This window comes from Halichoerus grypus, chromosome 6, assembly GCF_964656455.1.
Source record: "Halichoerus grypus chromosome 6, mHalGry1.hap1.1, whole genome shotgun sequence".
Taxonomy (NCBI): Eukaryota; Metazoa; Chordata; class Mammalia; order Carnivora; family Phocidae; genus Halichoerus; species Halichoerus grypus.
This window is the reverse complement of record NC_135717.1, coordinates 84,661,867-84,675,517: the sequence shown is the minus strand read 5'-3', so window position 1 is coordinate 84,675,517 and position 13,651 is coordinate 84,661,867. Positions and strand designations below refer to the sequence as shown.

The following is a 13,651-nucleotide window of genomic DNA, read 5'->3' as shown; positions in this document are numbered from 1 at the left end:
GTCGGCAGAAATTTGAGGATATGCACTATCTGGTGGAATCATAGTGTGTTACAACCATTCTGGGAGAGTAATCTGGCAGTATTTAGTCAGTTAAGTACATGCCTCAGATCCAGCAATCCCACCTCTGTGTATGTGTCTAAGGAAACATGTTAAAAAGATATTTATCAAAGCATTATTTGTGGTATCAGGGAGGCGGAGGCAATCTTGATTCTATCACTGGGAGAGTGGACATACAAAATTTGGTTGATGATGACCAAGAAGTGTGATACTGTAATAAAATACAACTGATTTAATCTATACATAATAACATGGATGAATCTCTTATACGGAGCTGTTCACCAGGAGCTTTGCTGTCAAAGTAAAAGAAAGTTCATTCTAATTAAAATATGAATTTTATCCTCTGGAAATGCCTCAGAGCCTGTCAGAGGTTAACCTTGAGGGTAATGAGGCAATCACTGAGAGCAATGACCTTTTCAGGGAAGCTCTGCCCAACTCTGAGCTCCATTTGGAGGCCTTGGGGTGGAGCTTGTTTGCAAATAGCAGCCACATAAAACCTGGTAAATTTAAGACGTCTCAGGGACCGGGCTGAAGGCAGGGAGTTGGGCACAATACAGTGGCTGAGATTTGTCGCTCACTATGGAGAAAGGCAGACTTCCTCATTCATGTTTCATGCTACTTCTCCTTGTCCTGCTTTCTACCGATGCTTCAGACCCTGCAGAACGGTCTCTCTTAAAGTCCCCTCCTCAAGAGTCTGTGCTTTATCTCTGTCTCTTCTTTATATCTTTGCTTTAACTTTCCCATTAAATGCTACCCTTCCTGTTTCTTAAGATACCTTCCAATCTTAAGAGACGCATTATAAGTTATTTTTTCTTTCACTTTTTTCTACATTTTCATTTTTTTTCATTGCATCATCATAATCATAAATAGAATAAGTAGTCACTAGAAGGCGTGATTTGATTAGACACTGAAACCTCAATCCCACCTTCACGGAATCTTTCTTTAGGATGGAAAGCATTGACTATAAAAATAGTTACAGCGCATAGTGGGGTGCAGTTTAATTCATATTGTAGATCACACATATAGAAGTATAGCTCCTTTGTTTTTCGATAACTTACTGAGTCTTCAGCAAGAGACCCCAGTAATGGGCCAGTTGGGCAGGGGTGCAGGGAGTAATTGAAAACTATTCAGTTAAAGTTGGTAAAATCCAATAATCGTAAGATTTCTCTTCCACCTCTCCCCAGTTCCTCCCCAAGAGAGGACCTAGAAGGTTGTGATCTCCATTCCTTCCTAGTGGAGAAAAAGGCTCAGAGTCTTTGGTCTGAGAATTCTTCGTCTTCCTTGGCCATTGTTAATCTGGCTTCTTCTCACCTGCCAGCCTTCATCATTTGAATCTTCAGCCATCTGGTTTGTCTCAGCTCGGTCCCTTGATCAACAGTCCCAGAAGCCCTCTCTGGCTGACTCCGATTCACCTCAGCTCTTTTTTATCCTATAGAGCCCCCAATTTGCCACAGCATCCTGCCTCCAATCCTGCGACTATTCTAATACAAACTGTATTGCAGAGTCACCTTTCCCCCTTTGTAGTTCAGACCCCTACCCACTGTGCATTCCTGCCTTGAATGTAGCTACATTCCAGACTGATACAGGCAGCCTCGAGAGTCCTAAATGTGCAGAGGGAGCAAAGGATCCTTTTCTCTTTGTGTGAGCTTAATCCACTTAATACAATTGGCCCTCTCCACGACAGAGTGCAGGAAGCAGAAATCAGAACTGTGACCAACTCGCTTTCCTTTCTTCTTCAAATTTCTTCAATGCACAATTTCCCAGTAATCAGTAGGGATACATTTTTCTACCATCATTCCTCTATCTCATGTACAACTGTGGATGGTAGCACCTCCCATTGCATTCCACCCAAAGAGCATCTGGAAATATGTAGGGGCTGTTCAGATTTCTGAAGGCTGAATGGGTGAAGCAAGTGGCATTCATTGGAGTTGGAAATGTTAAGCAGTCTGTGTTTTCAGTTCAACACAACATACGATCATTCTGTCCACTGAAAACTTATTATTTTACATCGCATCCAACATCTGTTAAAGAACAATAAACCTCATGGCCTAGTTGTCATGAACAGAAGAGGTATCTTCTCACTATGCAGAAAACATCCCCTATCCCTCCAGCATTATTAGCCTTTGATGTGATAAATGAGATATACTGCCCAAAAGACCCAGTAACTGTCCTCCTCTGCCTTCAGAGAGAGGGAGGTGGGAGGGGAACATGAAAAAGAGAAAATTAAGAGTCATCTGTTTAATATGTGCAAAATTTAGTCACTCCTACAAAAGCAAATATTTAAAATGCAAACATCCATGGTTAAGTAATATTTTAATAGTTTAATTGCTCACTTACAGACGAAATCTTGAGCAAATTACTCAACCTTGATGGGTTCCAATTTCAATATCTATTAAATGATACTAACCAAACCTTTATGAAATAACTGTTTGAAATATCTAATATACATGGAATTAATTTTTAAATTATGACATCAATTAGGCTTATAACTAATAAGAATAAAAATAGTATATTGAATAAAATTATAATACACTGATGAAAATCAAGGAACTAGAGGGAAAAAAGTATGGCTGGGGAGGTGAAAAATGATAATTTTTATCACTTACCATATTTTTGAAAGAGTAGATGATTCAGATAAAAAATATCCAGATGCCAGAAAGGGATTAAATGAGAGGTACTATCTGAATGATTATGGGTAGATTATTTAAATACTCTGAGCTTCTCTGCTTTAGAACAAAACCTTAGCATTTATGCAATTTAAAAATCTGAGATTTTAACTTCTGAAGGGTGGATCTAAAGATTCATGGCATATAGTTTTGCTAAGGAACAACTTAAAACACATACAACATGATGAATGGGCTGGAGCAGACCACTTGGAGAATGAGAGAACCAAACTTGACTTCCAGTTTCCACAACTAAACTGTCTCTGTTACTCTCTTCTCCTAGTCTCATACCTATTAACTTTGAAAAGTAATAAAATAGTTTTTCATGGGTCAAATTGCCTGCTTTTTTTTAAGTGTAAGAGCCCATGTTGGAAGTAGAAGGGAAGGATAGTAAAACAATATAAGAAAATAATAACTCTCTTTTTCTTAATTGTAAATTAATTCTATAAATAAATGACAAACCTGCAGCTATTGAATCGTTAAAGTTTTGAGGAGTCACATTTTATGTGTGATCTACTGATTTAGTGAGTAGGCAGGGATTTTATCTTACTGTTGTATATTCGAATTTGGGGACTGGCAAGGACCTCATGTTTTAGCTGTCATGAACATGAAGGATATGATATATGTATCGTATAGGATTGCTAGGAGGATTAATACAGAGACTGCTTAACACATTTCCTTGCAGGTGGTGCCTGGGTGGCTCAGTCGTTAAGCGTCTGCCTTCGGCTCAGGTCATGATCCCGGGTCCTGGGATCGAGCCCCGCATCGGGCTCCCTGCTCCGCGGGGAGCCTGCTTCTCCCTCTCCCACTCCCCCTGCTTGTGTTCCCTCTCTCGCTGTGTCTCTCTCTGTCAAATAAATAAATAAAATCTTTAAAAAAAAAAAAAACACATTTCCTTGCAAGTAGTAAATATGTAGGAAACACACATTCTCTTTCAGCCCATAGGGATTCAGAGTATGGAGAGATTATACTGAGTTGACTGCTTCAGGAAAGTTTTTGTGTCAAAGGGGTCACTTGGGATGGTTCCCAAAGAATGGGTAGAATTCTGTCTGGAAATATGCGGGGGGTGGGGAGTAGGATATGCGAGAATATAACAGATAAAGGAAACTTATCAACCAAGTCAAGAAAGTAAACTCACAGGGGCACCTGGCTGGCTCAGCTGGTAGAGCATGCAACTTTTGATCTTGGGGTTGTAAGTTCAAGTCCCACATTGGGTGCAGAGATTACTTAAAGCTAAAATATTTAAAAAAAAAAAGAAAGAAAGAAAGAAAGAAAACTCACACAAAAGATTGTCCATACCTCTGAATAATTAAGTATATTCAATAATTAGAATAAAAATGACTTTGCAAAATAATATATTTTATGTGAACTTGTTTTTTTAGTAAGTGGAGATAATTTATCCACCCGTATAGGTTTGACACAAGCATGTATTTTTGAACATAGAAGTATTAATATTAATATTGATTACCTCAAGAGGGTGAGAATGAAGGAGAATGTTAATCAAATGCACTGTGTACTTGTGTGTGCTTGCAAATTATTGACAGAAATAAAAACTTGTTGTTAAAAAAAATTATTGATTTTGGCTAAGGCATATCTGAGAAACCTTAGAGAAAGAGCAAATATATTGTTTTCAGTGTTGCTGTTATAAGGAAAATTATTTTACAATATAGATATGAGTTATTTTATGTAATGGATATATGTTCACTGAAGTTTTTTCAGTTGGATTTATATAAATTCAGTTGTGGTGTCCATGTACCAGTGATGTTTATTTAGACAGATTTTAATGTAAATCTTTTTATAAAGTGAATAGTCACCAGCAATTTATTATATATGTGCACTTTTATGGATATATATTCAGGAAGTCAGATATTAATGCTCTATAACACAAAGAATGCCTATAAAATTGTTAACAGCCTTGAAGCCAACTTCCGGCAGACTGACTGTGTGGGTGAGGCACTACTCAGAAGTAAAAAATATAATTCTTAGGCCGGGCAGTGATAGAACTTCCATCTTAATGTTCTTAGTCCATTGACATTTGCTGTAGAGCCAAATGTAGCAAGAAATACATATTGTTATGAAAAGCACATTTATGGTTGAAAATGCTTGCCATCCTCCATTTTTCTCTGATTTAGCCTCCTTCTCTTCCCAGGCAGTATGTGGTGCTTGTCCCCTCCCTGTTGTACACTGGGACCCCTGAGAAGGGCTGCCTCCTTCTGAGCTACCTGAATGAGACAGTGACTGTAAGTGCTTCCTTGGAGTCCCTTGGGGGAAACCAGAGCCTCTTCACTGACCTGGTGGTGCAGAAGGACTTATTTCACTGTGTCTCCTTCACTGTGAGTACTATCTGCCTGTCCTTGTTTGATACATTGTATTGAGTCATGGTGATGGGGAACTGGTGTTGAATCCCAAAGAATGACTTTAATGTTAGTGAGGACTTCATAAAGTACTAAAGAGAGTGGGTTTTCAGCTATGAAGGAACAAAGCATGGATTTTCCACCAACATAGGAGAGAAATATTTTACTATGTGCTAAAATCCAATTTAAGTTCTTTAAAAAAAATCCTATTAGCCATAGAAAACATATGAGCTAGATTTTCTAGCTTTGATATGTAACCATCTCTTTCAGGCCAGAGTAGGACAGGGCCTAGAAAGAGATTATACAAAAATCTCATGGAAGGACAGCATGTAGCAGAATTTTTCTCCTGTGGTGAGACGTTAGGCATCTTTGTCCTCTGAATGTGTAAATGGTGCAAGATACTCAAAGCAAACATCCAGTACCTCTTTGAGGTTGCCCAGCTTGGGATACTCAGCTATCATATTCTCCCACGTTTTTACAGATAGACTTCTTTCCATTCCTTCACAATATATATACTCTGTTAAAAGGAGAATGATTTAAGAACTAGAGTTCCAGGTAAGCTATATGGAGATTTGGGTCCCACTGATGGTTGCTCTCACTGATATATTTCTCCTATGTCTTACATTATTATCTTCACTCATATCTGGAGAAATATTTATACTTACATAGCTCTTTGTGAAGCTGAAAGAGAGATAGAAAACAGTAATGGATGAAAGATTGGGAGGGAGAAGATTGTGTGGCTCCTCAGCAGTGTTCTTTGTTCCTTAGCTCCCAAGGATCTCGTCCTCTTCAGAGGCGGCATTCCTTACTGTCCAGATAAAGGGACCAACACAAGACTTTAGGAAGAAGAACACAGTGCTGGTAAAGAATGCTCAAAGTCTGGTCTTTGTCCAGACAGACAAACCCATCTATAAACCAGAACAGACAGGTATGTCGGGAAATTCCTCTATTTCCCTCAGTGGGGGCAGCACTGAGAAGGAGAGGACACCCTTCAGCAGGTTTTGCAGAGTAAACTTGCAAAAGCCCCATCTCTTAGCTTCCTGACTTAGCACACACATTCCCTGCTTTATCATGTCTGAGTCTTACCAGGGAATCTCTTTTTCAGTAAAATTCCGTATTGTCTCTGTGGATGAGAATTTTCACCCCTTGAATGAACTGGTAGGTATCTCGAGAGTTATGATTTTGGTGGGGGGTGGGAGTACTCACCCTAGTGGGAGCAGGAAAGTCCAGGAAACGCAAGAAGATGAAAAACATTCCTTTTGGAACCTGGGCTCCAGCAGCACCACAGATCTAGAGTCTTATGTAAGGCATAATTGAAGGGTGAGAGATGAGGAAGCTATTTCTCTTATAATAGTAATTAATCATTCGACAATAGCTAGATTTATTGCTGTGAACACAATACATTAAACATGAAGAGACACAATAAAAAAGTTAGGAGCTATCCATAGCCATACTTCCAAGGAGTTTATGATTAATTAAACCACGAAGAGTTTCGTTGATTCTGAATATATCTATCCATCTATCTATATAGTAGAAAAATTGCAATATGGTAATAAATACATATATGTATATTTTATATACATATAATCTATAATATATATTAATATATAACATAGATGTAATATAGAATATATATTATATACAAAGATTTTGTTTTTGCTGATTGAGTGTCCCTTCCTCTAACTAGCGTTTAACAAGGCAAAGAAATAAAGCTACTTTAAAAATGCAATTTTTAAATTAGAAAAAATATTCTTGGTTAACTATTAACCAAATCATTCTGACAACTCTGTTGCTATTTGGTCTAAATTATAATAACATATCACTCTATTAATATCCATTTTCTGGGGCGCCAGGGTGGCTCAGTCGGTTAAGCGGCTGCCTTCGGCTCAGGTCATGATCCCCGAGTCCTGGGCTCAAGCCCTCCATCGGGCTCCCTGCTCAGTGGGGGGCCTGCTTCTCCCTCTCCCTCTGCTGTTCCCTCTGCTTGTGCTCTCTCTCTCTGTCAAATAAATAAATAAATAAATCTTTTTTAAAAATATCCATTTCCTAATATATGCAAGTAAAGAGTATAGTCATATTCTTTATTAAGAAGACTTCAGTACCTACATATTAGTGGTAAATAATATTAATAAATTAGTAAATATTAATAAAACTTATTCACCAATAATATTTCTCAGGGAAATGGCAACACAATGATTGTTGTGGAAATATTTATGCTTTTCTTAGAACTATTACCGGTTTCCCTAAGTAATTCTAGTTCTTTAATGTTTCAGGTTAAATTTTGTTATATCTTACTACAGATACTATTTTTCCTGAGTAAACTATTGGATTATAAGTCTGAAATCACAGCCTTTGGTGAAATTCTAATCACATCTCTTCTTTCCTTTTTTCATATAGATTCCACTGGTATACCTTGAGGTAAGCAACAGAAAGAGCCTTACAGAAGGAAATCAGCACATTTAAGGTTAGAAGTTCTGATAGTCCTTACAGATGAATTACTATTAAAAAAAAAAAACTCTCAGATCTAAAATTTCCTACTCCCAGATATCAGGTTTATTCTGTTTTGTCTCTCTTCTGCATTTATCTCTTCTGAAGGCAAGAACCAGTTACCAACCCCAAAGTCATTTGTTTGGTTCAAGGACTATCATGGCTACATGATTCCCCCATGCTGCTTGTTTACCTCTAGGACCCAAAAAGAAATGGAGTTGGACAATGGCAGAGTCTCAGGTTGGAGAGTGGCCTCCAACAGCTGGCCTTTCCCCTCTCGTCTGAGCCCATTCAGGGTTCTTACAAGGTGGCGGTACAGAAGGAATTGGGCGAAAGGATAGAACACCCCTTCACCGTAGAAGAATTTGGTATGGCTTCTGAAAAATGAAAAGGACATAACTTTTTGTTTCACTCCGTGCACTCACTTAGGCTTTCTGAATCTCCCATTGGTATGTTGAACTTGGATTAGAATCAGTTTGAGCTGTTTGTAAAGTCATCACAATTCTGTGCTCCAGAAGCTCACAAGAGCTTGATTTTCAGTAGCAAGTTACACTTTGCCGAGTATCAAAATTCTTATTTCAGTGGAGCCATCATCCTTTGTTAGTGTCATTGAGATCTGCTGTGATCACAAAGGCAATTAAATTTTGCGTGAATTGTTAAAACTTATCATCTTAAAGCTGGCACTTGAAAAATGGATCTAGCTTTTCAGGGTATTATTTTGGGAAAAGTTATAAACATGAAATATTTGTATTTCCATTAAATGTTCACCAGCCTCCCTATTTCCATTATCTCTATCAACAGTGCTTCCCAAGTTTGAGGTCAAAGTTCAGGTGCCAAAGATAATCAGTATCCTGGATGAAAAAGTGAACGTATCAGTATGTGGGATGTGAGTTAAATTGTTTTTGTCTGAAATTTCATATTTTGCCTCAATTTTGAGTCATTATTTGGCTAGGTACATAATCATAAATTAATTTTCCACAGAATTAAAAAATTACTTCAATGACTTATTTCAATCACTTATTATTAAAATTTTCAAATACAAAAAAGAATAGAGGACACCCATAATCATGATTTTAACAATTGACATCTTTCTATATTTGCTACATCATTTTTTTTTTTTTTGCTTTAACATTTCAGGATAAATTACAAAGATCATGACATTTTACCCTAGATGCAGTACTATGTACCTCTAAAAATTACTGACATTTTCCTACATAGTCATGATGCCATTATGACACTTTACAAAATTAAAAGTAATTTTCCAATACTAATTCTTATTTTACGCTCAAATTCCCTCGATTTTTCTAAAAATGCTGTTTACTCATTGCTTTTGATTATTATGACTCACATGTACCCTTTTTTTCCAACTCTCTACAATGGAAATTTTCAATTGAATGCAAAAGTTAACAAAATAGTAAAGTGAAAATCCATGTACCCATCAACCATGACAAAAATTTTGAAATTTTGCCCATTTTGTTCCATTTATTCTCCCCCCTTCCAATTTTTTTCTCCAATATTTTTTAACAAGCCATGGGAATCCATAAATATCTTAAAGTTTTAAAAGTCTTTAGCCTCCTTTTCTCCCCCTGATGTTAACTTATTAAAGAGCATAGGTCAGTTGGCCTGCAAATGTCCCATTTGCTGGATTTGCCTGATTACTTCCTAATGGTACATTGAATTGATTAATTTTAATTTCTCCTCTGGCCAATTTTAAGAGGATACCTGGAGTATTTTGCATAGATAGATCATAGATCCTCTTGGTGCAGTGTAAGAACAGATTTTTAAAACCTGAAATAATCTCTATTTTTAATTTTTTGAGAAACCTCCATGCTGTTTTTCATAGTGTCTGCACCATTTTACATTTCCATCAACAACATGCATAATGACCAGTATCATAAAGCTTTCCCCCTACATTTTTGATAGAAATTTTATAATTTCAGGTCTTACATTTAAGTCTTTAATCTATTTTGAGTCAATTTTTGTGTATGGTGTAATATAAAGGTTCAATTTCATTCTTTTGCATATAGATATCCAGTTTTCCCAACACTTTTGTTGAAGATACTATCTTTTCCTCACAGTGTATTCTTGGCACCCTTGTCAAAGACAATATATATAAATGAATTTATTTCTGGGCTTTGTTCCATTGATCTACATATCCATCTTCATGCCAAGGCCATATTGTATAAACCAGGGAGTGTGATGGCTCCAGCTTTTCCTTTTTTCTCAAGATTGTTTTGAGTATTTAGTGTCCTTTGTTGTTCCATATGAATTTTAAGATTATTTTTTCTATTCCTGTAAAGAATGCCATTAGGATTTTGATAAGGATTGCACTGAATCTGGAGATTGCTTTGGGTAGTATGGATATCTTAATATTGTCTTCCAATCCATGAACATAGGGTGTCTTTCCATTTATTTGTGACTACTTTCTTTCATTGATGTTTTGTAGTTTTCAGCGTACAAGTCTTTCACCTCCTTGGCTAAGTGTATTACTAAGTCTTTTATTCTTTTTGTTGTTATTGTACATAGGATTGTTTTCTTCATTTATTTTTCATATAGTTCATTGTTAGTGTACAGAAACACAGCTGGGTTTGTATGTTGATTTTTTATCCTGCAACTTTATGGGATTGGTTTATTAGTTCTAATAGATTTGTGTGTGTGTGTGAAGTCATTAGAGGGGTTTCTATATATAATATTATGTCCTATGCAAATAGTGATAGTTTTACTTCTTTTCTGACTTGGGTGACTTATTTTTTGGTATGCGTTCCTTTTTTTATTTAAGTATAGGTGACACATAATGTGACATTAGTTTCAGGTGTACAACATAGGGATTCAACAAGTTTATATGTTATGCTGTGCTCAGTCCAAGTGTAGCTACCATCTGTCGCCATATAACACAATTACAATGTCTTTGACTATATTCCTTATGCTGTACCTTTTATTCCCATGACTTATTCATTCCATAACTGGAAGCCTGTGTCTCCCATTTCCTTTCACCCATTTTATCCATCCCCTCTGAAAATCATCACTTTGTTCTCTGCATTTATAAGTCTGATTCTGCCTTTTGTTTGTTTATTCATTTTTTGTTTTTCAGATTCCATATATAAGTGAAATTATACAGTATCTGTCTTTCTCTGTCTGATTTATTTCATTTAGCATAATACCCTCTAGGTTCAACCATGTTGTTGCAAATGGCAAGACCTCATCTTTTTTATGGTTCAGTCATATTCCACTGTATATATATATGCCACATCTTCTTTATTCATCTATCGATGGACACTTGGGTTGCTTCCATACCTTGGTTATTGTAAAAAATGCTGCAATAAACATGGTGGTGCATATATCTTTTCAAATTAGTATTATCATTTTCTTTGGATAAATATTCAGTAGTGGAATTATTGGGTCATATGGTAATTCCATTTTTAATTTTTTGAAAAACCTCCATAGTTTTCCACAGTGGCTGTACCAATTTACATTCCCACCAACAGTGCACAAGGATTCCTTTTCCTCCACATCTTTGCTGACACTGGGGTATAATATTCTATATATGCCTCTTAAGTCCATGCAGTCTCTAAGGTTGTTCAGTCTGTTTCCTTATTGAATTTCTCTCTGGATATTCTATCTATTATTGACAGTGGGGTACTGAAATCTCCTGCTATTATTGTGTTGTTGTCTGTTTCTCCTTTCTGTTCCATCAGTGTTTGTTTCATATATTTAGGTGCTTTGATGCTAGGTGCATATGTATTTATAATTGCTATATCTTCTTGGTGAATTGACCCTTTTATCATTATATAATTTCTTCTTTGCCTCTTGTGACAGTTCTTGACTTAAAGTCAATTTTGTGTGATGTTAGTATAACCACCCCTGATCTTTTTTGGTAACCATTTTTATTTTTTCTATCTCTTCACTTTCGGCCTACATGTGTCTTTATTTTTTTTAATTTTGTTTTATTATATTGTGTTTGTCACCATAAAATGCATCATTAATTTTTGATGTGGTGATCCATGATTCATTGTTTTCATATAACACCCAGTGGTCCATGCAGGACGTGCCCTCCTTAATACCCATCACCAGGTTAAGCCATCCCCCAACCACCTTCCCCTCTAAAACTCTTAGTTTGTTTCTTTATTTTTTTAATTATGTTATGTTAATCACCATACATTACATCATTAGTTTTTGATGTGATGATCCATGATTCATTGTTTGTGTATAACACCCAGTGCTCCATGCAGTACGTGCCCTCTTTAATACCCATCACCAGGCTAACCCATCCCCCCACCCCCCTCCCCTCTGGAACCCTCAGTTTGTTTCTCAGAGTCCATAGTCTCTCATGGTTCGTCTCCCCCTCTGATTTCCCCCCCTTCATTTTTCCCTTCCTGCTATCTTCTTCTTTTTTTTTTTTTAACATGTAATGTATTATTTGTTTCAGAGGTACAGGTCTGTGATTCAACAGTCTTACACAATTCACAGCACTCACCATAACACATACCCTCCCCAATGTCTATCACCCAGCCACCCCACCCCTCCCAACCCATCTTAGTTTGTTTCTCAGAGTCCATAGTCTCTCATGGTTCATCTCTCCCTCCGATTCCCGCCCCCTTCATTTTGCCCTTCCTTCCCCTAATCTATTCCTTATGTTCCACAAATAAGTGAAACCATAATTGACTTTCTCTGCTTGACTTATTTCACTTAGCATAATCTCCTCCAGTCCCATCCATGTTGATGTAAAAGTTGGGTATTCATCCTTTCTGATGGCTGAGTAATACTCCATTGCATATATGGACCACATCGTCTTTATCCATTCATCTGTTGTAGGGCATCTCGGCTCTTTCCACAGTTTGGTTATTGCGGACATTGCTGCTATGAACATTGGGGTGCATATGGCCCTTCTTTTCACTTAATCTGTGTCTTTGGAGTAAATACCCAGTAGTGCAATTGCTGGGTCATAGGGTAGCTCTATTTTTAATTTTTTGAGGCACCTCCACACTGTTTTCCAAAGTGGCTGTACCAACTTGCATTCCCACCAACAGTGTAAGAGGGTTCCCCTTTCTCCACCACCTCTCCAAAATTTGTTGTTTCTTGCCCTGTCCATTTTTGCCATTCTAACTGGTGTAAGGTGGTATCTCAATGTGTTTTTGATTTGAATTTCCCTGATGGCTAATGATGATGAACATTTTTTCATGTGTCTGTTAGCCATTTCTGTCTTCTTCAGAGAAGTGTCTGTTCATGTCTTCTGCCCATTCTTTGACTTGATTATTTGTTTTTGGGGTGTTGAATTTGAGAAATTCTTTATAGATCTTGGATACCAGCCCTTTATCTGTAGTGTCATTTGCAAATATCTTCTCCCATTCTGTGGGTTGCCTCTTTGTTTTGTTGACTGTTTCCTTTGCTGTGCAGAAACTTTTTATGTTAATAAGAGGAGAGAGAAGAAACGTATGGTCCTCTCAATTGATGCAGAAAAAGCATCTGACAAAATACAACATCCTTTCCCGATTAAAACTCTTCAGCGTATAGGGATAGAAGGAACATTCCTCAAGTTCATAAAATCCATCTATGAAAAACCCACAGCGAATACCATCCTCAATGGGGAAAAGCTGAGAGTCTTTCCCTTAAGATCAGGAACACGTCAGGGATGCCCACTCTCACCACTATTGTTCAACATAGTACTAGAAGTCCTAGCAACAGCAATCAGACAACAAAAAGAAATAAAAGGTATTGAAATTGGGAAAGAAGAAGTCAAACTCTTTTTGCAGATGACATGATACTTTATGTGGAAAACCCAAAAGACTCCACCCCCAAATTACTAGAATTCATACAGCAATTCAGTAATGTGGCAGGATACAAAATCAATGCCCAGAAATCAGTTGCTTTCTTATACACTAACAATGCAACAGTAGAAAGAGAAATTAGAGAAATGATTCCATTTACAATAGCACCCAAAACCATAAGATACCTCAGAATAAACCTAACCAAAGAGGTAAAGATCTATACTCTAGGAACTACAGAACACTCATGAAAGAAATTGAAGAAGACACAAAAAGATGGAAAAATATTCCATGCTCATGGATCAGAAGAATAAACATTGTTAAATTG

At 37.0% G+C, this 13,651-nt stretch overlaps 1 protein-coding gene across 1 annotated transcript in view; it reads left to right on the top strand.

Moving 5' to 3' along the window:
• Window positions 1-636: 636 nt before the first annotated feature.
• The window catches only part of LOC118548818 (pregnancy zone protein-like), a 49,192-nt gene continuing 36,177 nt past the window's right edge, over window positions 637-13,651 (top strand). Inside the window, 7 exon segments of the mRNA XM_078074089.1 lie at window positions 637-722; window positions 4,870-5,053; window positions 5,843-6,002; window positions 6,180-6,232; window positions 7,472-7,492; window positions 7,761-7,929; window positions 8,363-8,447. Of these exon segments, the coding sequence (XP_077930215.1) occupies window positions 637-722; window positions 4,870-5,053; window positions 5,843-6,002; window positions 6,180-6,232; window positions 7,472-7,492; window positions 7,761-7,929; window positions 8,363-8,447 (758 nt within the window).